Here is a 27846-nt window from a genome sequence, read left to right as displayed (position 1 = left end):
TTTCTTTTTCATATTTTTATTTTTTAATTCATTCCGAATTGTTCCTTTCATTTCCGGATACCAAAAATATTTTCTTATCAAAAATTTCATTTCTTCATTATTTTGGTTTCAGATTCCACTGTTTATTTAATTCTCTTATAAAATAGCCAACATAGGATGGTGGGAAAGTCATTGGATATATTCTCGTCATCTTTGTTCCTAGAAATCAATAATGAATTACTATCGATAATTTTCTGACAATTCATAACATTAGGTTTGGGGTCATTTGCTAGGTGATGTCTATAGAATAATGGACTTCATCAATCTCATATGGTATGGATAAGGGGTGGGGTTGTAAGTGTATGGCGTCTACGTAAGGTAAATTGCACCTAGATAGCCATTAATGAGGCGTTGGCACCCCGAATGGACATAAATAGGTTAGAACTTGTCATCAACTGATTATAACATATTTTTGTCCACTCAGGAACTCCCTGCTTGACACCGATATTGGACTCTACCAAGATAATCATAATCCCTTACAACCCTAATTTTTGGATTTGCTAATCTACTCTATTAGGTGCAAGACATCGTTAATGAACGAACCCCCTTAATTATCGACAATATTTCATTACAAAAAACTATAGTCCATGAAAACACATGTCCAACAACTTTATGGCTCACAAGATAAAAGCTTAATTTACTCTGTTGTTGTTAGTCTTGACAATGAGCCTCACGACTTATTTAGAAAATATCTCCAATGAAGTTTCCACCAACACAGCAGCACATGTTTCTCGAATATTAATCATTAATTGGAAAAATGAATATTTTAGATACAATAATAATTTAATTATATTTTCTATTCACATCTTTTTAAATAAAAAAATAATTACAAATAAAACATTTTTCGCAGCTTTTGCGAATCTAAAGCATTAAAATGGTTTTAATTCTTATTAAAAATTGCAAATATTGTTTAAATAGCTTTTTAATACTTCATTGTTCAGCACGCTTTTTCTTCAATAAAAATCAATTTTATATAGCTTTTCACAGTTTTCATCACTTAGATGGAGTTAGGTTGATGGTCTTGTTGGGTTCTGCTTTTTTATTTAGATTCTAGCAACTTGGTATTAGCAATTTGCAAAGGGTGCTCGATAGAGTTGGTTTTAAACACCAACTTAGGGAGTTCATGGATCACAGCTGATCCGTGCACCTAGCAAAGTAAGTATTTAGTTGCTTCTTGGACACCTGAATGCCATTTGCAGCTAGAACACATCAGCTACTTGCCAACTCTACCCATAAGCACACAAAGCTCAACAAATCAACCTAACTTCATCAAAGTAACCTCAACATTTTGATATTTCACATTTAAAATATTTACAATTGATACATTTATGAGAATAGCCTTTAGATGCATCCATCCAACAAAAAAAAAGAATAATAATTGTAATAAAAATTTGAAACAGGAAATCAAAAAGTGTCAGTAAAATAAAAGAAAAATCAAAGAAATATATTTCACTGATCCAATAACGATGAGAATCTACATCAAAATTTCTTTGTATTATACAATGAACTGTATTTTCTTTTAAATATATTATATATTTTTAATAATTTATAGTATTTCTAAGGCGCTAATTACTTTCTATTTTCTTTATTTGTGACTTTCCAATTTCATCGATGCATTGAATTTTCAATTTTATCATTTTCTTTGTAGTTCGTTTGTTAGCACGTGAGGGATAGAAACTTAAAAAAATAGGAAGTAAAATTTTACAAGCACTTGCTGTCTTATTGTTGATTTGGAAGCTATCCAAATGGGATGGAACTTTATGGGTCTACATATTGGCTGTGGTTTATGGGAGGATGCGATATAATAACCTTTAGACTATATTTTGCAGATGTCAAGAGATGCCGGACTTTGTAATAAATGAGTGTCTGTGTGCTTGGAACTCAGCCTTACTGTTAGTCAATTGATAGCTTGCTCTAGCCATAATAATGACCAAAATGTCTCTTGGATGTTCAAATTTTAAGGTTAAGTCAGATCCCACCTATTTTCAAGTTCCCATCCCTAGTCACTTGCAATGCACTTCCATTTCATAATTTTCATCGTTTCATGAAATTCAATTGTTATTTATTAAAAATTATTTCTTTGGCTACACATGTATTTCTATTATTTATATTTTATCATTATTAATATTGTGAATTATAATATGTGTATCTATAAAATGTATTAATAAATCTATTGGTATGAATTTTTCATATCTCCACAACCTCATATAGTGTTATAAAAAATTTAGAGGTTGCTGAGAATGAAGATGATAGTGGAAGGTAGGCGAATGAAAGAAAGAACGAACTATTTTACAGGCTCATAAATTTGTTGTTGCATTAGATTGATTAATATACGCAGACTGTGGAAATCTGACTGTCGAAATCCTTCGACACTGAATGTCGAAGGATTCAAAAAACGTCGAAGGTAGTCGAAATTTCAAATTAATTTTGACCGTTATAAAATTCGATGTTAAAATCTATACATTTTCGATTTAAACTTCACATGAAGCTTGATTTGTTGTTACACAACCTAAATATGATTCAAGAGAAATAATTAAATTTGCAATAATTTCTTTGTTTTCTTAGTATTAAAAATTTTGGAAGTTTTGTAACGGTCTTTCTAAATTCAAAAATAAACGGTCATTTATTTTTTTGAAAATAAAATTAACGACCAACTTCGACATTTCCACAGTCTGAATATACGATATTAAGGCAAGGTATATTCATCGGCCTTCAATGTTTATTTGAAGGAAAGAAGAAAGCTTCCTTTATATTCAGTTCGCGGCGATAAATTCTGTTTTTAGCATATTTTCTTTTTGATTAATTGTTGTTGTTCCTCAGTTTGACTTTTTTGGTGAAAATTTGTCTGATTTTGATTATTTCTTGTCCAATTTTTACTGTCTTGATATTACTATGGATGTTATATTACTAACGACTGTCAGTAGTTAGTGATTATTATGATTTTGACTATTTAATTTGAATAATTTGTAAAAATTCTACCTTTTAAAGTTAAAGGAGACTAAACTACGATTTTATAAGCAAACTTGCAGACCCTTTGTTCATAAAATTTCAAAAAAATACTGTTAAACTTCCCATTGTTACTTCTAATCAGAAATACTTCCCCTAATTAGGTCAACTCATGAATCAATCAAAAGGAAAATGCACTAAAAACGTTTAATCAAATACAGCAACGGCTAACCTTCATAATAGCTTCCCACATATAGTTTTCACTCTCCATCAAACCCCAAAGTCAAATGTGCTGAGTGTTATCGATTTTTCCTTTCAATGTCCTACATTTCACATATATTTTTTTTCTTTTTAATTTATGTACCGAAATGTTATGGAATCAACTATATTTAATAGTAACTATTGAATAATTATTCAGCGGTAGTGTTTCATTCATAATTTAATGCAAAATATTGAGATACATTTACTTATGCTGAGGGAACTAGGGAAATGGAATGGATGAAAGTTTCATTTTATATTTAATTGCATTGCAATCAACATTGTGAATGCCTTAATAATTTCAAGAATCATTTTATGGTAAATTTTTTTTAATGCACATTTCTTGTTTCTCCCTCCAAACTAAAATCTTAATGAACGATAAACATTGTTTTCTTTTTGAGGTATCTCCATTTAAAAATCTGAATATTATCTTTGTAATGGCCATCAATTTAAAATTTTGATTAAAAATGTTTAAAAGATGAACTAATTCGATTGGTTTCTTTTGTAACGAATTTTTAAAATTCAAAAAAAATTGTGTTTAAAATATTTGAATTTAAAATTTCGGTTAATCGTTGTAATTGGCAATTTCAATTTAATTTGAGATTATTTAACAAAACAAACAATTTTAAAGTCTAATTTGTTGCGATTGATCGGGTTTGGAAATGTTAAATTAAAATGTGATGAATCTTCTCTTCAAAACAAGTCCTGAGGACATTAAAATGTCAACTAATAAAATCGTTGTTTCGTCTACCTATGCATTATAGCATCGCTCATTGAAATTTTTTGGTAATCATGATGTGGTCCGAATGGACGCATTGGTACAGTATGCACATGCTCGTGATGTACAGCATGGAATTGTTGATGTTGGGGATGCTGAAGTTCATTATTATCACCATTTCTTAAATTACTACTACTCTCGACTTGACTACTATATGCTACTGCTACTTGTGATTGCTGACAATTACATCGTCCATCAACAACATCTGCACCGGCATTATAATGTCCATTTGTTGCATGTCCATTTTGCGGATGTTGTGAACTTTCAATTCCTAATAATTCTCGTTTCTTATTTTGGTGCCATCGTACGTAGGCAAAACTAGCGACAACTAATGCCAAAAATAACGCTACAACTGCACCGCCAGCTATACTTGCTGTTTCTAACATTACACGAGGTCTTGTTGCTGTTGTAAAGAAATAAAGATTAAGTTTTTTAGAACGGATGTGGAAATTAAGAAATTAAATTTGCTAATGCTTACCTAAATATGATCCCTCGAGTTCTTTGTACTCACAACGCGGGCCCATGTAGCCGTCTCGACATCTATAAATAAAAAATTAATTTGAATTATTATCATTAAAGTTAATATTAACAGTTGACAATTTTATGGCTGAGAAATTTTCATGATATCAGACAAATTGCCATTTTGCTGGCTATTAAGTAATACTATCAAATACTAATAAATCCCTAAATTGTTTCTACACATTAATGACCCATTGGCATGAAAAATATTTATTAATTGTTTCTGATTGTAATAAAGCCTTGATTTCCATAATTCACGGTAGAATGTATTCATATAAAACTTTAAATTCTCATACATTAACACCCATCCGACGCCAGCCATCTAGCCATCATTTGACTATGTATGGCAAAAAAGGGAAGTTGTTAAATGTTACCTTTTATTAGCCCTGGCGAAATACTTTATTGTTGATAAGAAAGGAACAACAAATTTATTGATGATGGAAATTAGCAACATAACATGACATGTCCATAGAGTTTATTGACATTTAGCTGCTGAACTACAAAATATATGTTCTAACATTCAAAAAATGCCTAGAGTCTAATAATTTATAAGTCAGCAGGTAGCCAAACTACGGGGTGGGCCGGAGATTTTTCATTTTTCCGAATGTCGACAAGAAGGACTTTCTGATTATATAATCACACGCGAACATTCACGCTGAAAGTGCTAAATGGAGGTCACGAGTCACCGCACATATAGAGAGGATTGAATGGGAAAGCACACACCAAGTGAGTAGCAGTTAAATTGATCGATAAACAAAATTCCTTGAGAATAAAATTCATTTTTGTTGTTCTTTTTTATTTAGTAAATTAGAAGGTTTTCAGGTCACACATTTATTATATCCATATAGAACAGTCAGTGTGGATTGCGTCATAATTTTCAATGTGTGTCTTCTTCTTCTCTTTTTTGGGTATTTTTGACAGTAAATCTCTTGAGCTACTTTTGTATTCTATTTTTTCGCAGTTGGCATTGACATTTTGGAAGGCTAATTAATTGACACTTTATGGTTGCTTCACAGTACATTGTGCAGTTTTAAATTTCCTATTTAAGCTTTAACGACGATTTTAAATTTAAATTTATCCTCAAAGGGGTGTAAACCAAATGATTTCGAATTTTCGAAGTTCAAATTTTTCGTTTTTTATAAAATTCTAATTTTCAAATTTAAAATAACCGTTAAATTTACCCTCCATGAAAATCACTCTCATGCTTAACGCACATCGACGTCTAGTGATCCATAAAAACGTGAGAATGCATATTTAAAGGAAAGACGTGATAATTTAAACTTACTCGCAATTGAATAGATATTCTCCACTAATTTGTACAGCGAAGCATGTTGCACCGTTTAGGCAGTACCATTTAGCGTAGTCACCCGGACATTTGAATGTTGGGAATGTGATATTTGGTCTTGGCGTTGTTGTGGGTGCCGATGTCGTTGTTGTCGTTGTTGATGTTGTTGTGCGAGGTCTCGGAACATTTCGACTTGTACAAGCCTCTGTAAATGGAATAAGCAAATAAATATTAAGCACATGTATAAAGAATATAAAATCATTTTTTATTTTGTTAGATGCCACATAAATGTGAATTCGACGTGGGAGGGCATTGACCGTCAAAATATTACTTGGAATTCCTTTATCATTCATTTATTATCCGTAATTACCAATACGTTGGACTCGCACGCAATTTCCTTCTTTCTTCACTTTTATTTGATCGATAATGGACTAAATGAAAACATTGCGTATAATTGATGTTGTTAGTATGAAATCTGATAACTACAATAACAATCCTTTACATCTATTGATTTTTCATAGCACCCTCGACTCTGTTATTCCTGCGTGAGAACGCACAAATTATACATTAAAGTTAAACTTTAACTTAATTTGTCTGAAGAGGTACTTGATAGGGAAATGACCAGCAGAATATTACATGAACTAAAGTGGATCATGATAGCTTTCGTGAATTTATTTATTCATTTATTATATCAGCATCACGCTAAATGGTTTGTAATGTTCATTATCCACGTTAAGGTTTAACAAACATATAAAAATTCATGCTTGCTGTATATAGTGCAATGACATAATGAGCACAACTAAATTCTTTGAAGATGTTGAAAAATTGCTTGAAAGTCGTGAAGTAAAAGTACTCGGTTGAACTAGTTGGACATATTTGAGGTTTGAGTAAATGTCAACACTGAGCATTAATAATATGAAGAACAAATTTTTAACGGTTTTTGGAAATTCAAATTGTAACGGTTTTTTGTTATTTGAAAATTCTAAAATGTGAATGCGACCGAATTTTTTGATTTAAAATTTTTTTAACGGTTTTTAAAGAGAAATCTTAGATTCCAATCTTTTAATGCAGTTAACTTGCATCTAGTCACAACAAATAACTCAATCAATTATCCAAAAGTATGCCAACATATCTCTTGTCTTAATTTAATTAGCATTATCTCACAGAAATGACATTTTAGAAATTTGTCAAGACGTATGCTGTCGTCTCAGTTTCTCACTCCCTTTTCACAATTGCCGAAAGTCACAACATATTGTAAATTAAAGAACATGATGACAATACAACATTTTCGATTATTTTTTCTTCATCTTTCTCATAAGAGAAGAATTGCCGCTTGAGAAGCCGAAAATTACAGCATAACAGAGAAAGATCGATCGATCATGATGATGCTTTAAAGACAGGTTGAAATGCAGTGCATCACATGTTATATAAAAATATATATCAAGTGCTTTTCTTTATACATCAAAGGAGAAAATATTCATGTAATCACTTGAAAGTTTTTAATAAGAGCCCTTGTTAAACACGAAATATTAATTAAAGAACTTTTTTACCGACATTGATTATTACATAAACACTAATTTAGAAGAGTTCCACGAAAATTTCAATAGCTTCATTCACAAAAAAATTTTCAAATTTTTATTCAGAAATATAAATCTGAATTCACACAGATCAAAGGAACTGTAATGAATGTGAAAATTTGTGTCGCGTGCCATTTCATCCAGAAGTGAGTCATTTAGCATATGGCATATTGTGGCAAGACAAAATTGCTAAGCAAAAAATAAAATAACCAAAAATTACGCATTAAAATTGAAGAGTTATAATTTATATGTTGGAGATTGTATAACATTCATGCATACACAAAATAATATAATATTTAATTCAGGGTTGAGTGCCTCATCAGGCAGGAAATCAAAATGAAATTAACAATGATTTGTTTGAGAGAAATTTTTCATATACAGACTGACGTGAATAATGAAATTTTACTTCAAACGTTTACATTTTGCGTCTGTAAGGTATTATTAGTAATGAATTTTGTGTCCATAAGGCACGAACTGACTTTGTACGTTGTTTAACTTTTTGATATTTTAACGATCAAATTAGATTTGAATAGTGAGAAAAATTTGTTTCGAAAAATTGTCTACGTTGAAATACGTACGTAAAGTCAAAATACGTACGTAAGTTCAGTTACGTTAAAATACGTACGAAACATTATTTACGTCAAAATACGTACGTAAAATTAATCAGTTACGTCCACTCAAATACATGTACGTAAAATCAGTTACGTCAAAATACGTACGTAATGCAATTAATCAATTAAAAACTACTAATTGCACCATAAAATCCACTCCAATAAATCAAAGTTCATGTACAAAATAGCCAAAAAATGATCAATCGACTCAAATTAAATGTTAAATTAGCAGCAATTTACACCAAATTCATACTGATTTTATGTTTATTTGGCGTGATTTCAAATTACTTAAAAACAGTTTCTTTTTGTCTTTCAAAAAAAGCTAAAATTAATTAATTTAAACGAGTCGGTGCGTAGCAATTGCAAAACATTTCTCATTATACAAATTCGCTTTCGATGAAAGAGTATCAAAACATTAAATTATTTATTTTGCCTGCTCATGAAATTTCTCTTTATTGCTGCCATTAAGTCACAATTTTCTCCTTTTAAATTGCATTGAATTACTGCCTGCTGTAGTAGCAATTGAATTTTTTCAAATGAAATGGAAACTGTTCCTTTTCATCAGAATTGATTTTTCCAGCCTTAATCTGCATAATTTTTCTTTATTATGTAATTTTCAGTCATGTAGTGATATGTCTTGACCTTGCGGTGAACTGCATGAAAAAATTACTTCATCATGCTGACTATATTTCATATATTTAAATGACAGGAAGCAAATTGGACATCATTAAAAAACAATTAAGTCAATCACAATATTTTCAATTCCGACTAGCCCTTTAAGATTGCAATATCATTAGACCTCACGTGTGTTTTTCCAGACATACGATAAATATTTTAGCTGTGCAGCCGTAATTAATATTTCTCATGTGTGATATATGTCCAAAATAAAATTTATGAATTAAAAACGTCTGGCAATTAAAAATTCTTACTGCATTTTGTGTATGATGAGGAACAATCCATGATTATCATAACGCGGTCATTATAAAGTCTGAGACACACAAGACCGCACAATTTTTCGGTAGTTTTGGGTCTAAAAATATCGCAAAATAATTTCATATTGTGATTGAGTTTTGTAGATAACGATCTATCTTCATTGCCACAACTGCTGCATATATGGAAATTTGCAATATCCTTTGAAGCATGCTGAATTTTGAATATCTTATTATGGATGTATTATTGATGAAGTTGTAGGTAATTTTAATTTATTTGGATGATTTTGGAAGTTGATGATCATGTCATTGATTGGATATTGACTTGAAGGAACTTAATTAAATGGCAGGTTAGAGACAGATGAAGTAAGAAATAGTGACTGAATATTGCAATTTGATTTTTTTTTGGAATCTAGACAAATATCACTGATATTTTACTATTGGACATGAGCTTAGTCCATCAACTTATAGTCTTACAATAGCCTTACATCCAAGTCTGCAGACCTGCAGTGAAAGCAAAAAAGCATCAAATTCCATCTCTGCATCCACCAAACTTCACTTTCAAACATCCATTCCAAAGATTTCATAATTCATGTCTGTTAAATCCAATTAAATTCCATCCATTCATCATTTCTTTGAAGTCTTCAATGTTTTGTACATAAATTTGCACACTACAAGAAAATTAATGTATCTTAGACATGAATTGAAATTAAATTCCAATGAAAAATTTTTAATTAAAGTTTAAATCATTAATTAAAATTTCATACACAATTAACAACATCGTCTATCCTATCCTCCATTTAATCGAAGAGGAGTCGGAATGTTATCATATTGTGTGTAAATTGCACAATAAATCATAGTCTATTCTAGTCTATTTTTTTACTGCCACAATTGTTATTTCCCTAAGGAAGAAACAGCGACAAGACATGAAAAATTTCCTCATTCCATATCCACATCCAGTCGCATTGCATCGATTTTTTTTATTTTCATTTCTATATCCAACTCCACACACAAAATTGAGGGGTGTTTTGCACATAAATGGTAGACATAAAGCATAAAGTATGCATAGGAAATTTGTTTAGGGAGCAAACAATCTAATAAAGGCAACATATCTGTAGTATATTGTACATAACAGAATGTTTAGGTTACGCGAAGGAAATGCTAATGATAGTCTGTCGGTGGTAATGTCCTGAAAAAATATCAAAAATTGTGTCATGGAAATCTATCATGTTTTGTGGATCAATAGGTAGTTATGCTCAAAACAAGTAAATCATTTTGGTTGACAATCAAGGCATGGGAAGTAAGAAATTCAATTTATGTACAAAGCAAATGGTACAAACATGAAAATATGTCAAATGATATTGCATAATATCAATGAATGTCTTCATAAATTCCAAATTTTCCTTTCCTGCTGCCTAAATTATTCATATTTCATTGCAATTGTTGGTAACAAGAAATAATGAAGCATGTTCACTAGGCACGAAATCATGGAGCTTTAAGTAAATTCTTTCTTGATGTTCTCATTCACATTTTCATATCAAATGAGTTCAATCTCTTCAATCGGAATCATTAAGTTTCGAGAACGTCAAGTGATTTCCCTTCTTTTAAGCATTCATATTTCATTAAATTTTAATAGATAGTCACAGATTTAGAGCTTGTAAGAGTAGCATTTAGACACTACGAGTGTTAAGAACAATGGCAATAGTAAATGTTATGAGAAAAATTGGATAGAATGCTTGCTGGTCTTTCATTAAGAGCAGTGGTGGACAACCTGTTATTCTTCACGACACGCCTTGATGGTAAGTCTCAACCGAAGCTACACATGACATGTGGTTATTGGAATTTCTAAAAAATTTTGGCCGCACACTAGAGTACCGCAGCATACAGGTTGCCCACCCCTGATTAAGGGTCATGCTCACATTTTTGGAAGGTAATGACGATGAAGAAGTGGAATTGCTTTTTATTTTCGACATAAAATTCACATTTCAAAAAGTTATAATTTTATGTCTTGTCGATGACTTTACATCAGTTGAAGAAGATTTTTATGTCCAATTGTTTGAGTCTCATTCAAATGTTTTATGCTGCATATCGCATAACTGGAATTCATCTCATGATTTTATTTCTCTGAGTGAGTTTTATAACGTTTCTGTTGATGTCACGCGAAGAATTATTGCTCGACTCTCACTCCAGTTCCAACAGTTTTTGACTAACAAACAGGAACAAATGCTTCCATTCACTTTTAATTATTCAATCTAAATTAATTTTTACAGCGCAAATTTCCAAATGATTTCAACAAAATATTCACATCCGTTTCATGTCCCATTCACTACTATTGTAGTTGGCTATTAGATATTAGGGACATGCTATCCATGAAAATTAATATGACATTTATTAATATCATGATACAGTCGAGGCTCATCCATTGAGTAGTCTATTAGATATTACTGATTAGATGACATTTAGCTATTACAACTGAAAAGGCTTATGAGACATATACGACATGAATATCATGCATAGCTTCAATTATGTCACAATTGAGGAATTTTTCGATTTAAATATGACTGAACATGAAGACATTTTCCATTTTGGTAAGCTTCATGGTGACAAATTTTTCATATTTCTCATAAATTTCTTGCATTTCTTGCACACTTGCTTGATGTGCATTAATATAATTGCTTTATGTTCCATTGAATGAATTTCATAATTTACGTTATTAGTTCTTTGTGCTCAATTAAGATATTTTTTGACATTAAGACTCAAGCAAGCAATGCCAAATAAAAAGTTATTCCACCTACGAAATAAACTTGAACATTTTCGGACATGGACTGAAAGAAGCAACAGCAAACAACCTTCAATTTGTGACATCATCGCTGTTAATTTCCATAAATTTTTAGTTTCCATTCTATTAGATAGACTGAATATAAAATAGCAATAACAGCACTTGTAGATGCTGTGAGGTAGAGAGGAATGAGAGTAAGATATGATCGACATGTTGTAAATAAAATAACAAGACACAAAAGATGAAGAAAATTCCATTCAACTTTATTCCTTATTATGCATGTGTAAAAAAGTTGAGGTGTTTTTGCATACTTAATTAACAGTTTAGTAAATGCCGACAACAGCCACTTACAAGTTGTATTATTATGTAAGTATAAGATCAAATGATTCATTAAGACATGCTGATAAAGTTCCCTTATAGCCAGACTCAAGTTCGAGGCAATAATCGTGATATTTTCTCTCCCGTCCCTTCCTCAATTCCTTCTTCTTAATTCTCATTCATAGAATTTGAGCCTGTATGTTTGTGTGCCTGAGTTCTGTTCAATATTTATTTGCGCGATCGTATTTTTATGGCGCCTGATTCTTCACACATTATTATTGTAGCTTTAAAATCCATAACACAATAAATTGTAGGATTCAAGCAGACTCCATAAATTAACAACAACTGTGTGAGTTTTTTGTGGAGGCGCTTTATCTTTTTTTTTGCAAATATTCCCGTCTCTCTTTTATGCGCTTCCAAGAAGTCAATTGACAGGATCGCTATAGAACATTGATTGATATCGTCACATTTATGAGTGGCACTTTGAGGTGAAAATCAATTCCAAAGAAATTGTAAGTCAGTAGAAAACAAATTTGATACAATGTTGGTCACTCTTCGTGCCATTGTTCATTTTTTAGGTATTGTATTCTAATTAATTCATCAAAATTGATTGTAATTATTTGATGTGAATATTGACTGACTCAATGTGATTAAGTCATAAATATTTTAGACTTTCGTTACCGCATATCCAACTCATATATCATATATCATTACAATCCAATTTTAATGAAAGTCATGAAAACCATAAAGAGATAAACAATGAGCATGAATGAAGAGAAAAAGCTGGAAAATATCTAATTAATAAAACTTTTCGACTTTCTCATCGACATTGAAATTCGTCAAGCTCTAAATATTTTCTTTTGATTTCTTGTTAGCGAATATGTCAAATATGTGGATGAAAGAGTAAGTTACGCATCGACAAGTTAGTTCCAATGTCTTTACAGTCTCAATCATCAAGTAAAAGTGTTTCATCTGTCAATAATATTATTAAGCAATTTTCCACGCAATCAAACAAGACCAATATTTGACTTTTCTGTTTCTTTACACAGCTCATTTAACTGACATATAAGCCATGCTGCTCCAACATTTATTGACTTTTCTCCTACTTATTGTTTGACTTCTTTCCTCTCAATTGGTGTCATTGAATGAGATGAGAATAAATTATCAAATACACAGCATCATCGCCTCCTTTTCCTTTCATCTTCAGTGTATGTCTGTCTGTATGTCTGACTGCCTGTTGTCCTATCCACATTCATATTGTTACATAAATAAGTTAATCGGTGAAACACATAAAAAACAGGTTTTCGTCTCCAGAAATAACAACAACAACAACAACATTTAATGTGGAAGTGCAGAGTCTCTCTCACATAATTGTGTGCCTTACGTCTTTCCTCGTCTCATCGTTGCCAATGCCAATGCATTCATAAAAAACTAGCGTGAGTGAAATGCAAAATACATTTGCGAAAAAATTTGAAGGAAAGAAGTGAGAGGAAGAAAGGCGAGGAGAGCAAAAACCACCCAAACAAATACCAGAAACTTGTTTCTTATGCAGCACATGCGGCAATGTGATGATGATTCATCCAGTCGACAGACGACAAACTTCAGTATTTTTGCGGTTTGAATTTTATTTCCGAAAGTATGATGTACAACTATCGGCAATCTGTTTTCCTTTCCACTTCTTGTCAGGATTCGAAGAACTAACTTCCAAATTTATTCAAAAACTTTTGACACGGAAGCGATAAACTTTTACTGTATGTGATTCATTTTTATAGCCAATTATTTTATTGATCGTCAAAATTGTTGTATTTTGGCACCAAAAACATTCAAGATTATTTAATTGCTTCCGGAAATTGCTAATTGCTGTACATTGACAAAAAAAGTATGAATGGAATCATTCTGTGTCCTTTTTTGTCATGCCTTAATGTCCATTCATGTAAGTATTTATTTGTGTTCTATATATAGGCAATAGAAAAGAAGAAGAAAACTGTACGGAAGAAGAAATCTAGTTTCTGCATGTTTAGACATGTCGGCTGTGCTTTATAAACCTTTTTTCCGTTTACTCCGTACTATATTGACCTTGTTAAGATGATGTTGTTTGTATATGCCCAGTTCTTTACTATAAGACGATCATTACTCTTATGGCACGCGTCAATTTTTTAATAAGCATCGCAATCTGACAACTGAGAGACGAGAAATAAAAATATTAAAATGTTCTTTTGAAGTCTCGCATTTCTAAGCCACAAATTAAATGTGTTAAAAATTATTTTATATACATCCATCAAAAGTAGCTTCTCCATCAGCATTTTATCTCCAAAATGTCTCGTGATATAAAATTTCTCTCCGTATCCCAGATGTTATGGCAAATGAGAACAAATATATAAAAAATTGGCCATGCGTTCCTTTGACTGTACAATTTTTGATAGTATCACGAAAAAAGAGGATGAAAAATTTAGGTTGAACAGAAGTGCGGCAACAACAGCAACAGCAGCATAAAAAATTAATTTCATCATAATTATGGATCAACAATATTCTATCGAACAAGATCATCATGATCGTCATAATGATCAGGTAGTAAAAGAGAAAACTCGACAATTATGTGTGTTATAGTCTGTAATATGCATTATGCCTTAAAAAAGAAGCAATTCCTAAGCACTTTATCTTTATCCAATTGTCCGTCAATAAAAAAATACTTTCAATTTCTAAAAGAAGAAAATCTTTTCATTCTGCCTGTCTGCATGTTTGTTAGTGTGTGGTGTAATGATGCTGAAGTTGATTCCATTAATACGGTTGGCGAGTATGATGATCGTCATCATCCAATAATGTGTAATCTCAATGAGAAGGCATAACACGATAAATCTTCAATCCTCATTTAATTCATTTGTCATGACATCTGCCTCTCACGCATGCTGCTTACTTCTCGCCATCTCTTTCATTCCTCTCTTTTTGCTGCCTTTACTACTTCTTCCTATTCCGTATTTTTTTTTAATTTTCACACTTTTTTTTTGTCTTTAAACGCCACTTATGGATCATAAATTAAAAAGACGTTGACGGCTTAACGGCAGCGGTTATTCGGTGATGGTGGGCCAAGTCTTAAGACATTAAAATTAATTTTTAGATGTAAGGAAATTGGAAATGGACACAATTTATGACTTCTGTTATGTGTCTACATAACCTTTTGCCTGGGACGACATATCCATATGTACAGTCAACGAGTACATCCAAAGGAACTAAATGCGAGGATTATCAGCATTGAAATATCAAAAAGCTATCATGAAACATGTGGCACGGCAAACAAAACAAAAAAGTATGGAAAAAAGGAAACCAAAAAGAATCAATCCGCCCACTTTATTTATGATTCCTTTCATTTCTTTCTGCTGTATTCTTATACTGCTAATGCTGCTGCTGCTCGTTATTGTTATATTTGAGGGAAATTGTTTTGAGATTATCATCAGTAAGCAGTTCTTCTGTTTATATGTTGTATGCATAGAAAGTGAGGATTATTAGGCAGCTCCTTAGTCTACTATCGATCCATAATAGAGTAACTTGCAATAACAATAAAAATGCAATTTAATGAAGGGTAATGGCACAGCCTATGTCTAGTACGGATATAAAAAATTCATTTTAAAGTCAAAGGTTTAGTGACAAATAAAATTTAGTAATTTATCTCCTTATTTAATATACCGAAGAGGCACCTGATCATTGATCATGTTTAAGGCACGAGTAGTGTAACAAGAATATAAATTATTTGTATGGACAGATGTATGATTGGAGATAATGAGGAACATTTACAGAAAAAAATTAAATTACACGTATTGACAACTAAAAGTGAGCAAAATGAGTTGAAAATCAAGTTTTTTTTGCATGACATGTAGTTGTAGGCACGAGACTTAAAGAATTTTCTCAGATTGTGTTGCAGGCAACAATTATTATTCGATTATGCGTCACTCTGTAAATTTATGACGCAAAAAAGTAATTACAAGATGTAATAACATCAAGGAATGAGCTTTGTGGTTATCACAGACATTTTTATAGAGAAAAAATCATAGTTAAGTTGTAACATGAGCAGGTGTAGCTTATGCATTTGCTTCGGTAGTTTTATCTTTCGTTGTACTTCGTTATGAAGTTCTTTTAGTGATCAAAAAATCCCTTTAAAATCAGTGCTGTTCAACCTTTTTTTGTGACACGGCATATGTCGATTGTAAAGCATGTGTCACAGCACACTTTGGTTGTGACTCATGTTCAAAACCGCATACGGTATACGGCTTCGTGGGATTTCGAAAAAAATGACAGCACAATTCGGTGCCGCGCAATGCCATTCAGACAGCACTGCTATAAATCATGTTATGTGGCACTAACATAAATCTAGTTCAAAAAAATAATTTACAACTCACCTGTAATTCCAATTAAATTTAATAATAAGCATAAAACTAGTGTAGATACTACGTTGAATTTACAATTCTTAAAATTACTAAAATAATGACTGTGTCCATTTGGATTTCTAGAAGATTTTGATTTTATTATGCTTATATGCTTATCAAGTTCGCGTCTTCGTCCTGTAAAATAGAAGAAACAAATCGATTATTTTGGGTTTATAGATTTTTCATATGTTAAGGCAGTGGTGGACAACCACATAGATGTTCCAAAGACTAAGCTTGCCCACCACTATATTAATGTCCTAGAATTGGTGGAAATTCACATCCATGCATCATCGGTCGAAAAGTCAGTTGGATTTCCATAAATTGATATAATCACAACCCTCAAATCTATCATACTTAAAAATTGATTTATTACCACACAAAGTCAGGTATAAAAATAGCATTTGACTCTTTAATCAGCTGAATATCAAACATCAGACATTGAGTACGTCAGTAAGTAGTAAAGTAAGAAAGTAACAAGAACAGGTGAATATAAAAATTTACTGAACCGAAAAATTTGCTCAAAAGAGAAGTCAAGTCTATTTAGGAAAAAAAAACAAGCCATAAAAAGTAATATCGTATCATGTGAAGCATATTCTTTGAGACGATTGTTAAATGTAAAGGAATTCATTCCATTTCTTATTGTAGAATAATCATAAAAATTGCAGTAAAATTGCATTATCTTGAATTTGATTTTTTTATATTTATTTCTCCTTCTTAAGCATGAAACAATAGACGATGAATCTGTAGTTGTTGTTGTTATTTGTTATAAAGTCACAAACAGCAGTAAGAGAAGAAAGAGATCAGTTGAATGAATTTTAAAGACAACGGGATTTCATAGCGATATAGTCTGTTGAACACATTTTTTGTGGATCTTTTAGACACTTGATTCTATCTCTAGTGTGTCTACTTAATTTTTTATGATTAATTAATGCTCATCTTTTTTAAAGGAATTAAATCATCTACAAGAAAACATAATTTAGGTGAAATTATTACGTCAATTGATTTAAGAAGCAGCAAGTATGTAAATCAGAAGAAGAATTAAATTGTTATGGATTAAAATCACACCTGTAACTGAAGACTGAACATATAAACTAACTATAGTAATCTACAACACTTTAAGATGTGAAAGAAAAATAAGCAAAAAAAAGATTTTTTACAGTCACTGAACAGAATGAATGAAGTTCTAAGTGCTACAAAAACCCCGGCGAAGAATTATGGAAATGAAAACCTTCAAAAAGTATTAGTGTCGATTTAAAGGCTCATACTCTTGCAGGCAGGCACATAGCGCCTATAATTTAAAATATAATCATATTTTTTGTATGTTTGTATGAAAATCACGTAGCATTCAGTCACTGTGCCATCATGAAGAAATCTTGAATGATTCGACTATTGTACATATATCGATTCTACCTTCATTCTAAGCCCGTGTCTTGATTTCCTAGAATTTGTAAAACGGAATTGAAAGAATAAGAAATTTTACGGATGTGCAGTTCCTGATCAGACATGAGACATTCATTTGAATGAATGACATCATCAGACAAACCGACGACTGAATCGGCAAGTGATCATTAATATCGATGCGGATTTTGATGATTTGCGGAATTGATCAGACACAACAGAAATGAAACTTTTTTAATTATTCAATGTCAGACCTTCATCATTACCAGCATAAATTTCATGGTTTTTAAGTCAATAAAATATTCCTGCAAAAATTCTTTCCCAAAAATTATTCATGCACCCAAAAACATGTGCACTTCCTAATGCATACTGGCAGTAAGTACACACATTACAGTTAAAGAATAAAATCAAGTCAATATCATAAATATTTTGACATGCTGATCAGATCTTTTTGTTGTTCTTTGAATTTCATACATTTCAGCACTAAGGAACAACAAGAGATTGTGGCAGGTACAAACGGACAAGATTTGTGTGTGAGAAAATTTGTTTAAGAACTTTAATTATTATATTGGCCATGTAGCAAGTACATCGTAAAATGCATAAACATGCATCAACTTTGTTCATCACTCATTAGCATAAATTCCTTCCTTTTCTTCTTCTCTTTCCTTTCATTCTGTTCCCATGACCGCTTCCATCACAAAAAAACTGTTTCTTTTATTGTTACTTCCACTAAGATCCTTTTCTTATTTTCTCCATGCTGTGAAACGTGATAACTTCTTTAAAAATATTTAGGGAGATCAAGTTAGTGCCTTAAAAAATTAATTTGAGAAAATTTTCACACCCTTCCAATATCCAGCATACAATAAATGAAAAATTGCTTGTTGATCATGTAAAAGACACGTTCGAGTGGAAGGATCCTCACCTTCAATGTAGAATTTCACTTGAAAGACGAGAAGAAACAAAAGAAATTTTGCAATGAGAAAACGTGACCGTGAAAAATGGCAGTGAATCGTTACAACTGGTGCATAAAACAGCATTAACTTATGCTGCCTTTTTCCACTGCAAATTGCAATTCATATAACAAATTTATGTGCACTTGTTTGTCGGTCGTTCTCTCACTTTTGTCTCCACGTCTTTTGATAGTCAACTGGAACTGCTTTGAAGAACAAAAGACCTTCCACATTTCTTGTTGTTTCATTTCTAACTTCTTCCACATTTGAATTATCTCTGCATTAAAAATGCACACAAAAAATTCCATTCTTAAATGTAACATGAAATTTCTCAGCAAATAAAATGCACAGAAACAGCACAAAAAACGACATCCAGAAGTAGAATAAAATTTATGACATTAATCTTGCCATAATCATTGGAATTTTATTGCGAAAAAGAAGTAAATAGAGAATGCAGCATTAGAAATGATATGAATACACGGAATGAATTGCAACTTTATATATCTCATTTACATGCTTAATAGGAACTGATTTAAATATTTTGTAATGTTGCTGCTGTAGATGTAAAAATACTTAGCGATGATTATTCAATTGATGTAAATCATAAAATTAGGTATGATCTGGGACATGAAACTAAATTATCACGTATGATCTTAATGCATTGATAGAAATAAGGAAGTTACTCAATAGTTTCTAAAGTAAACAAGTTCATATCCATGCTGAACGTGCACAATGTATGAAATTGGCATTGAATTGAAGCTCATGGAAGGAATGGTTGGTTGACAATAGGAACATTCTTTTGTGAGCACGAGTGCAAAAGTTGCATGACATCAGCATCGTCACTGCCACCGGAACTCGACTAACGTGAAAAATGTGAAGAAACTCGATAAGAATTGCGAGCTTACGTGAATAATGTAATCAAAATGAACTACATTTCTTTATCACATCGAGCAAATAATATTTTACTACAGCGCACGCCTTACTTGATATTTCCAGGCATAGCTTATAATGCGTTTTACTTTAGAGTTCGACTTGTTTGAGAGAATTAAGAAATATTTTCATTTTCATTGAGCAATTGAATGTTTCCCGTGACTTATAAAAAATTATGTTTGCGAGAATATTTTTACACATTTATTTAAGTTAATTCAGCTGACATGATTCTTTCAAGCTTGCCTGCCTTAATCTTCTTCATTTACATTCATTAAATTGTGAACAACACGATTGCTTTTGTGTGGAAGATGTTGTGACTCCGGCTGCTGTTGGCTGACTAGTGTAGAATTGTCGGAGATAATTAATTAATCACATCCTACATTCCATGCGTGTGACATTCGAAGTGAATAACTTTCCACACACAAGATTCTTAATAAAGTTATCTCGTTATGGAACTTATCACTTAATTGAAATCGCTTCCATTACCTTTGTCAACATTAAACTTGAAATTCCTTATATGTGTGATTTACACATTCATCAATTGTCATGCTGATTCATGAAAGTCTTTCATCCCGTCTCGAAATTTATCAATATTATCACATCTTCATTTTTATACCTCATCTTAGACTTGTTGTGTTTGCACAAAATCACTACTGTCTGCTGCTACCAGCATTTTTGTTTCGTCTTATTTCGTCTTCATCATCTTCGTCATCCATCGACTCTAATTGTTTATTTACTTACTCAATATTATGACTTCAATATTCAAACAACACACAAATTGTCTTTAAACATATCGAGTGATGATCATTGAAGCAGTCAGACATTTTCACACCAACCATCAGAATAATTTGTGTATGTGCTAATCTTTCTACTGTATGAGGATGCGGCATGGTATGTTCTGAATGCTTGATGTTCCCCCTGTACTTCTACATTATTCCCACGATCCCTACTTGTGAGTACAAGTGTTATCTTATCACATTCTTCAATATTTTCATTTAATTTTTTACAAACAATAAAAAATTCTTCTTCATACCACACACAAAACGGGCAATTGCCTCATGTTGATTTACTTTTAGCTTTTTATGTCATTTCATTTCTTAGTTTTTGTCTGTTTTAACATTAATTTGCTGTTGTGCTGTTGTTGTGTCAAGTAAATGATTCATTTAAATAAATACTTTATGGCATTCTGTTGCTGGTGTCTTCAAACACATAACAAAAATAATTTTCGTTCCTTCTTTTCATTGACTTTTGTGTGCTGTTAGGTCTCAAAAAAACTAAGTTTATTTAAGCAAATATTTCCACAGCTTTTAGACACAAAATAATAAAAATACAATGAACCTTGTTGCTGCTTTTGAGAAAAATTTTCTTCTTCCCTCTCCTGCTCAACTGCTGCTGCTGTTGTGATGTGACTTTGTTGCTTACAATCAAATTCTTTTCATTAAAATAAGATGAGGCAATGTGACCGTAGTCGGAGATGAAAATTCTTAACATTTGTGCAAACAGCAGTTGTGTTTGCAGTTGGAAATACTTGAAATTATCAGGATACTTTCCATTATTATCTCATCAGTTAGAGCAACAACTAAGAGCTTGTAAGCAACAACACTTCGGCAATGACTAAAAAGAGTTCAAAGAACCGAATATGGAATGGATAGAGCCCATAACCAATTTTCATTATATTTCAATCTATATAAATAAAACAATAGAAAAATAAAGAATCAGAATTTTCATTCTTGTTCCTCGACTTCTTCCTCACATTTTTTGACTCTTACTGCTGCTAATGGGCTGAATGAATAGCTAAGAATTTTTACTTCTATTTCATTAAATTAATTTTAATTTTGGCTTGTATTGTTTTGTCACAGCGTGAATTTTTATTTATTTTCTTACTTCTTTCATCCATTGATGACGACCTCTTGAGATTCCTCTACTTCCCCCTTTTTAAGCCCTCAACGAATTATTATTCATTTCCAAAATAATGAATTTTGCGGCAATTCTTTGTTTTGTACTGATTTCTTGAATTGGATATGAGAAATTCTTTGATGTGTCATGCACAACTCTATATACACAGACATATGCAGTAATATTGAACAAAATCTGAATTTAAAGTCATTCCGTGAGACAAAAAATGAATTCAGCTATAACGCTTTAAATTCTTCTTAAAGACATATCTTGGTCGCCTTTATAATTTATAATAATATTAAGCAACATGTGCGGGTGTAAATTTCGATATTAAGAATCTGAATGCCTGAGTTGAGTATGTAAAGTATTAAGAGAATAAAAGAACGAAATGCGTGCTAAAGCAATCGATTTACATAAAAGAGTCTCGTTAAGACTTTAAAGTCTTGATTATACGAGATCATTTATTGCTGAACAAGACCAAATATTCCTCAATTCAAATTAAGTCTGAATTTTTGTGATTTGTTGTGATTGTGTCAAATGACAGTGTTGTGATCATTTATAACTGTAGCTATAAGGCAGTGACTTTATAGCTCATTTCTGTTTTAATTGTTGAATAATCAAGGAATTGAGAGAGGAACTCTTGTAATAATTACTCAAAATATTGTCAAAACAAACAAACGAAAATTGTTTCGTGTTTTGGGAAAATTTGCATTTGCTTCATGCCGTTAGTAATGTGTGTCACGTTTCTCTACTTATCACAGCCACATGAAACAAAGAAAATTTTACGACTTTCTGGCAATTGCCTCTCCTAAATATTAGATTTCTGTTCTGTGGACAGGCATGTGTGTGGATGTTAAGTACAAATGAAACAGAATTTAAAGTAATATTTTTGCTTATTAAATTCACTAATGGCTGTGTACTCAATTTTCACAGACAATTTTCTTTACTCAAAGTCTTTCTCATTGTCTTCAGCAACTTGATATCCCTAAATGTAGTTTCCACTATGGGGCAAAATGAAAAAAAGGGACATTCACTTTGTTTCTTTTGTGTGGGTTTTTTTTCTTGTAGTACATATAGCAATAGACTTGCATGCCAAATTGGTCATTTGCTGTTTGGTCATGGAGCTGTTTAAAGTTGAAAAGTAGTGAAAAAACTGATTTTTTCACAACCTGTTTGACTCGGGAAATTCCATATTTATTTAAAAGATATTGAAAAACGGTTTTCGTCCTAATTATACGTTTAATTTCATCTCTGGAAAGTTTATATATACTTAGTCAGGGCTTTAGAAAATGTATGAATATACCAGGAAAAAAATTGCTTCAGGCGACCGGAACTAACATTTTTAGGTCGATTTCCCAACGGAGCTATACTAGAGTACTTACTTTCTAGTTTTCAAAACCGTTAAAACCTTTACAATAAGTACTGGGTAGCAAAAGTTATTGCATTTTAAGTTTAGGACGAATTTTTTTCTCAAAACTAATATTTCTGAGATAAATTTGGAAAATATCATTTGGAAAAAGTTTTTTAATGTTTTTTAATTTTTAGCCATTTAAGAACGATTAGTGAAGTAATTTTTACAAAAAGTTCAAAATTCGCCGAGTTAGAGGTACATATGCTATTTGACGACTTGACCCTTTTTGTCATCACTCAAACTGCTATAACTTTTACATGACTATATATTTTTCAGTTCAGTGTTGTTTTTCTTGTAGCTTATTGAATACCTTTCCAACGATATATAATACTTAATAGTTGGAAATAGTCTTGGTCGTGCGGACCCTGTTTGTGACTGACCCTTTACAAAGAAATTTTCAAAAAAGTCATTTCTAAAACTACCACTTAGAAATTTAATAATGTATTGTTTTTGTGTTTTTTAAGTCAAATTATGATAGTTTTAAATCTCAGAACTCAAAAATCTCATTTTGTAAACTTTCTGCAACTTTAGGGGCCTTCATAGGTAATACTCAGGTAGTCTCTCAATTCTCAATATGAAAGTTTTTTATTGACTTTTTTGATTGATATTAAATATTTACATTTATTTTTAAAATATATCAATTTTAAAAAGTTTGGGTCGAAAAAAGTGATTTTTGACTATTTTGTTAAAAACAGGCTTAGGTAAGCCACATTTAAGGCAAGTAGCTACTTGATTAAGTTCTATACATGTTTTATACATATTAATAAAGGTAATAGTAGTAACTAGCAATAACAGAAAACAGAATGCAAAAATATTGGTTCTAAAAAAGTTATAGTCATTTGAGTGGCCAAAAAAGTGCTCAGGAGAGCAACCAGCATAGGCAAAAACACATAAATTCAAAATTTTAACGAAATTCTTAAAGATTTTTGAATAAAAACTATTTTTATGTTGAAATAATTCAAATTATTTCGTTTTTTGTCCCGTAAAATTTTAAATTTTTGTGTTTTTGCCTATGCTGGTTGCTCCCCTGAGCATTTTTTGGCCACTCAAATGACTATAACTTTTTTAGAACCAATATTTTTGCTTCTGTTTTCTGTTATTGCTAGTTACTATTTACCTTTGTTAATATGTATAATCATGTATAGAACTTAATCATAGTAGCTACTGGAGTGCCTTAAATGTGGCTTACCTAAGCCTGTCAACGGTCAAAAATCACTTTTTTTGACCCAAACTTTTTAAAATTGATATATTTTGCACAAAATAAATGTAAATATTTAATATCAATCAAAAAAAGTCAATAAAAAACTTTCATATCTGAGAATTGAGAGACTACTGAGTATTACATGAAGGCCCCTAAAGTTGCAGAAAGTTTACAAAATGAGATTTTTGAGTTCTGAGATTTAAAACTATCATAATTTGACCTAAAAAACACAAAAATATATTATTAAATTTCTTGGTAGTTTTATGACTTTTTTGAAAATTTCTTTGTAAAGGGTCAGTCACAAACAGGGTCCGTTTTCTCGACCAAGACTACTTCCAACTATTAAGTATTATATATCGTTGGAAAGGTATTACAATAAGCTACAAGAAAAGCAAAACAGAACTGGAAAATATTTAGCCATGTAAAAGTTATAGCAGTTTGAGTGATGAGAAAAAGGGTCAAGTCGTCAAATAGCATATGTACCTCTAACTTGGCGAATTTTAAACTTTTTGTAATTTACTTCACTAATTGTTCTTAAATGACTAAATACATTAAAAAACATTAAAAACTTTTTCCAAATGATATTTTCCAAATTTATCTCAGAAATTTAATTTTGAGAAAAAAATTCGAGCGCAATAACTTTTGCTCCCCAATTATTGTAAAAACGGTTTTGAAAACTAGAAAGTAAGTACTTTAAGCTAGTATAGCTCCGTATGGGGAAATCGACCTAAAAATGTTAGTTCCGGACGCCTGAAGCTTTTTTTCCTGGTATTTTCATACATTTTCTAAAGCCCAGCCACTAAAACCCAGTATATATAAACTTTCCAGAGTATGAAATTAAAGCTCTTTTATAGTATAATTAGGAACCGAAAACCGTTTTTCAATATCTTTTAATTAAATATGGAATTTCCCGAGTCAAACAGGTTGTGAAAAAATCAGTTTTTTCACTACTTTTCAACTTTAAACAGCTCCAGAATCGACCAAACAGCACCAAATGACCTGAAATTTGGCATGCAAGTCTATTGCTATATGTACTACAAGAAAAAAATACCCACTAGATGTAATTCCAAAAAGTCCAAAAAACAAAGTGAATGTCCCTTTTTTTTTCATTTTGCCCCATAGTGGTTTCACAGATTTTCCATTTCCTGATTTATTACATTTCGTTCAGTACATCCCTAAATAAATCAACGGTATTGTCTAACATTTGACCTCATTTATGTCAGTAAAACCCCCAAAAAAATACATAATATTTTTATCTTATCCAGCATGTTTGTTGTTCAATAAGCAGTCAAACATAAAATTATTGTGACATTTATGATGATCCGTTTATGAACATTAGCATTATTGATTGACGTATTACTGCATTCAAATTGAATTGAGCGAATAAAAATGTAAAAGTATGGAAAATCTAATTAGCATAAATGCATGTCTGAGGAGCTTAAATCATTTCAAAGGAGACAGTTAATGCACCCAATAAATATTAGTTTGTGTAGTAATTCGGATAAGGAAATGGAAGCTTTTATTGATTTTTTTCATGGAAATTTGTAGTAGCATGAAATATTTTATGTTACAGTCGCAACGTGCGAGTCCTATTTGATAAACATTGAGTGTGATAATGGCAAGTAGGCACAAGCAGTGAAAAGGAAGGAGAAAATTTCTAATAAACCATTAAATTGCTATAAAACAACCGCACGAGCACCGAAAATGAAAATTGTTATTGAACAAAAAAGCCAAACCAACCCCTAATCTGTTCTGTCTGAGACACATTACATATTGCATGACTTAACCCGTAATATTTGGCAATGTCCTTGTTCATGAAATTCGCCTGTTAATGTTGATGATTCACATGCTCTCGTCCACCTGACTATAACTCGTTCACGTGATGCATGGATTCGTGATAAACAATGTTGTGGACGGTATGATATATTGATGGAGGATAAGGGATCATAAATTGAGGGTTTAGGGGTACATTACTCACCTGAAAATCTTGTTAGAAATTTTCGAAATCCATTTGTAAGCGATGTCACGAGTAACATACTATGTTGACTAATTGTCAGTAATTTTGAGTTATTTTCAAGAATCATCTTGCCTATTTGTTGGCTTGCTTCTTATTTGCTTGTGTTTTATAATTTAATTAACAAATTTTAATTAATTTATGTAATCATTTGGTAATAATTTGCATGAGATTAGTCTTTATTGGGTCTGCGCGTGTGTATCTTATGAGATCTTTCACTTTTTGTTCCCGTTGGAGATTTTTTTCAGCACATTTTTATTATTTCCCATTGAAGATTCGATCTTTGAATGTCCATACTCATTACATTGTGCATTTTATGTTCAGCTTTAATCCACATTTTAATGATTTCTACTGATCTTTATTTAATTAACCTCATGGAATAGCAATTAACGTAGAAGTGAATTTTCGATAGTGCCACCTATAAAATCGACATGAGAAAGAATAAATTAGTATTAATTTTGTGATATTTCGCATATCTATAAAGTGATCATCAGCAACTTTCATAATGCACCAGTAGCTAGTCACTCACTCACTCGTTGGCTTGGTGAAGCAGAAACACACAAAAAATGTAAAGAAGAGATTTCTACAATTAACTGTAATTAATTTTTCCTCATTAATTTTATCTTCTCTTCGACTCTCTTCTTGTGCATAAGCGCGATGCTTCTGTTGTTACTTCTTTGTTTGTTTTTTCTTCACTTTTAAGAAAATGAGATTTTTATTTCACGATCTTCGGCTTATTTCATGAAGATTTAATGAAAAAGAATTTTTTAGAGCAATTTTCATTGATCAAGAAGTAGCGGTGAACCTTTCTTCATCTCATAATGCTCACTTCTATCTTCATAATAATAATAATAACAATTTAAGCTTAAGAAATGCATTAACACGGAATAAGAATGTAGAGTAAAAGTGAGAGAGATGGAGAGTAAGGTGAATAGAGCGTTAATCTACCACGTGGACAATGAAATGCATTGAAATAATGTTGCGATCAATAACACAAATTGCATAACTAAATCCACTTACTTTCTTTCTCCTTTCTGCAATATTTTCCTTATTACTGATTCTTTTCGTCTTGCTCTGTGCTCTTACTTCTTCTTCACTGTTATATGTGTGGTGTGCTTATGTACATTTAATATTACTTTTCTTTCGCGATTTTATGAAATTTTCTCTTTTTTTATTTTAATTGTATGCACGGTTTTGCTGTCTGTTAGCAATTTTTTTTTATTCACTTGATCTCATTATTTACCTTGAAAATTTTCATATCACATGCTTTACACTTTATTATTATTACATTTCTTGTTATCAACTTTATAAGATGTTATCTCATATCAATATCTTCCTATTTGATAAAAGATATATGTATATAATCTTACACAATATTCACAATCACACACCTTTATATATATATATTATTTTATTTAGGCAATAAATTAGGTAAAAAAAAACTTTTTTAAACTTTATGGAATGCAGAAATTAATTGAACAGCACAAAAATCGTAAAAAAAAGTTTTGTTTGATTTTTTTCTCGTCTCCTACACCTACTGATAATCGCAAAAACCGCGAAAATTTGCGCGAATTTAACGTCTCTTCACA

The 27846-nt window shown here is 31.4% G+C and overlaps 1 protein-coding gene across 1 annotated transcript; it reads right to left on the bottom strand.

Moving 5' to 3' along the window:
- LOC139086320 (uncharacterized) lies at window positions 1-27846 on the bottom strand. Its single transcript, XM_070634737.1, has 6 exons — window positions 27278-27846; window positions 26222-26675; window positions 16431-16592; window positions 5826-6030; window positions 4500-4561; window positions 1-4424 (listed from the first exon to the last, which is right to left on the bottom strand). The coding sequence occupies exons 2-6, from the start codon at window positions 26325-26327 to the stop codon at window positions 3991-3993; spliced, it is 969 nt and encodes a 322-aa protein (XP_070490838.1). The 5' UTR covers window positions 26328-26675; window positions 27278-27846; the 3' UTR covers window positions 1-3990.

Source organism: Chironomus tepperi, unplaced genomic scaffold (assembly GCF_022539635.2).
Source record: "Chironomus tepperi strain 1889 unplaced genomic scaffold, CSIRO-AGI_Ctep_v1 contig_85, whole genome shotgun sequence".
NCBI lineage: Eukaryota > Metazoa > Arthropoda > Insecta > Diptera > Chironomidae > Chironomus > Chironomus tepperi.
The sequence above is the reverse complement of the archived record's forward strand: the minus strand, read 5'-3'. Positions and strand labels throughout refer to the sequence as shown.

What these genes read in the sequence shown, in the direction of transcription:
- LOC139086320 (XM_070634737.1), bottom strand. Translation starts at nt 26,327, where the DNA reads ATGATTCTTGAAAATAACTCAAAATTACTGACAATTAGTCAACATAGT. An exon ending in ATTTCTAACAAGATTTTCAG is followed by an intron (nt 16,593 to 26,221) that starts GTGAGTAATGTA and finishes TCTATTTTACAG; the next exon opens with GACGAAGACGCGAACTTGAT. An exon ending in AAATTTAATTGGAATTACAG is followed by an intron (nt 6,031 to 16,430) that starts GTGAGTTGTAAA and finishes TTCCATTTACAG; the next exon opens with AGGCTTGTACAAGTCGAAAT.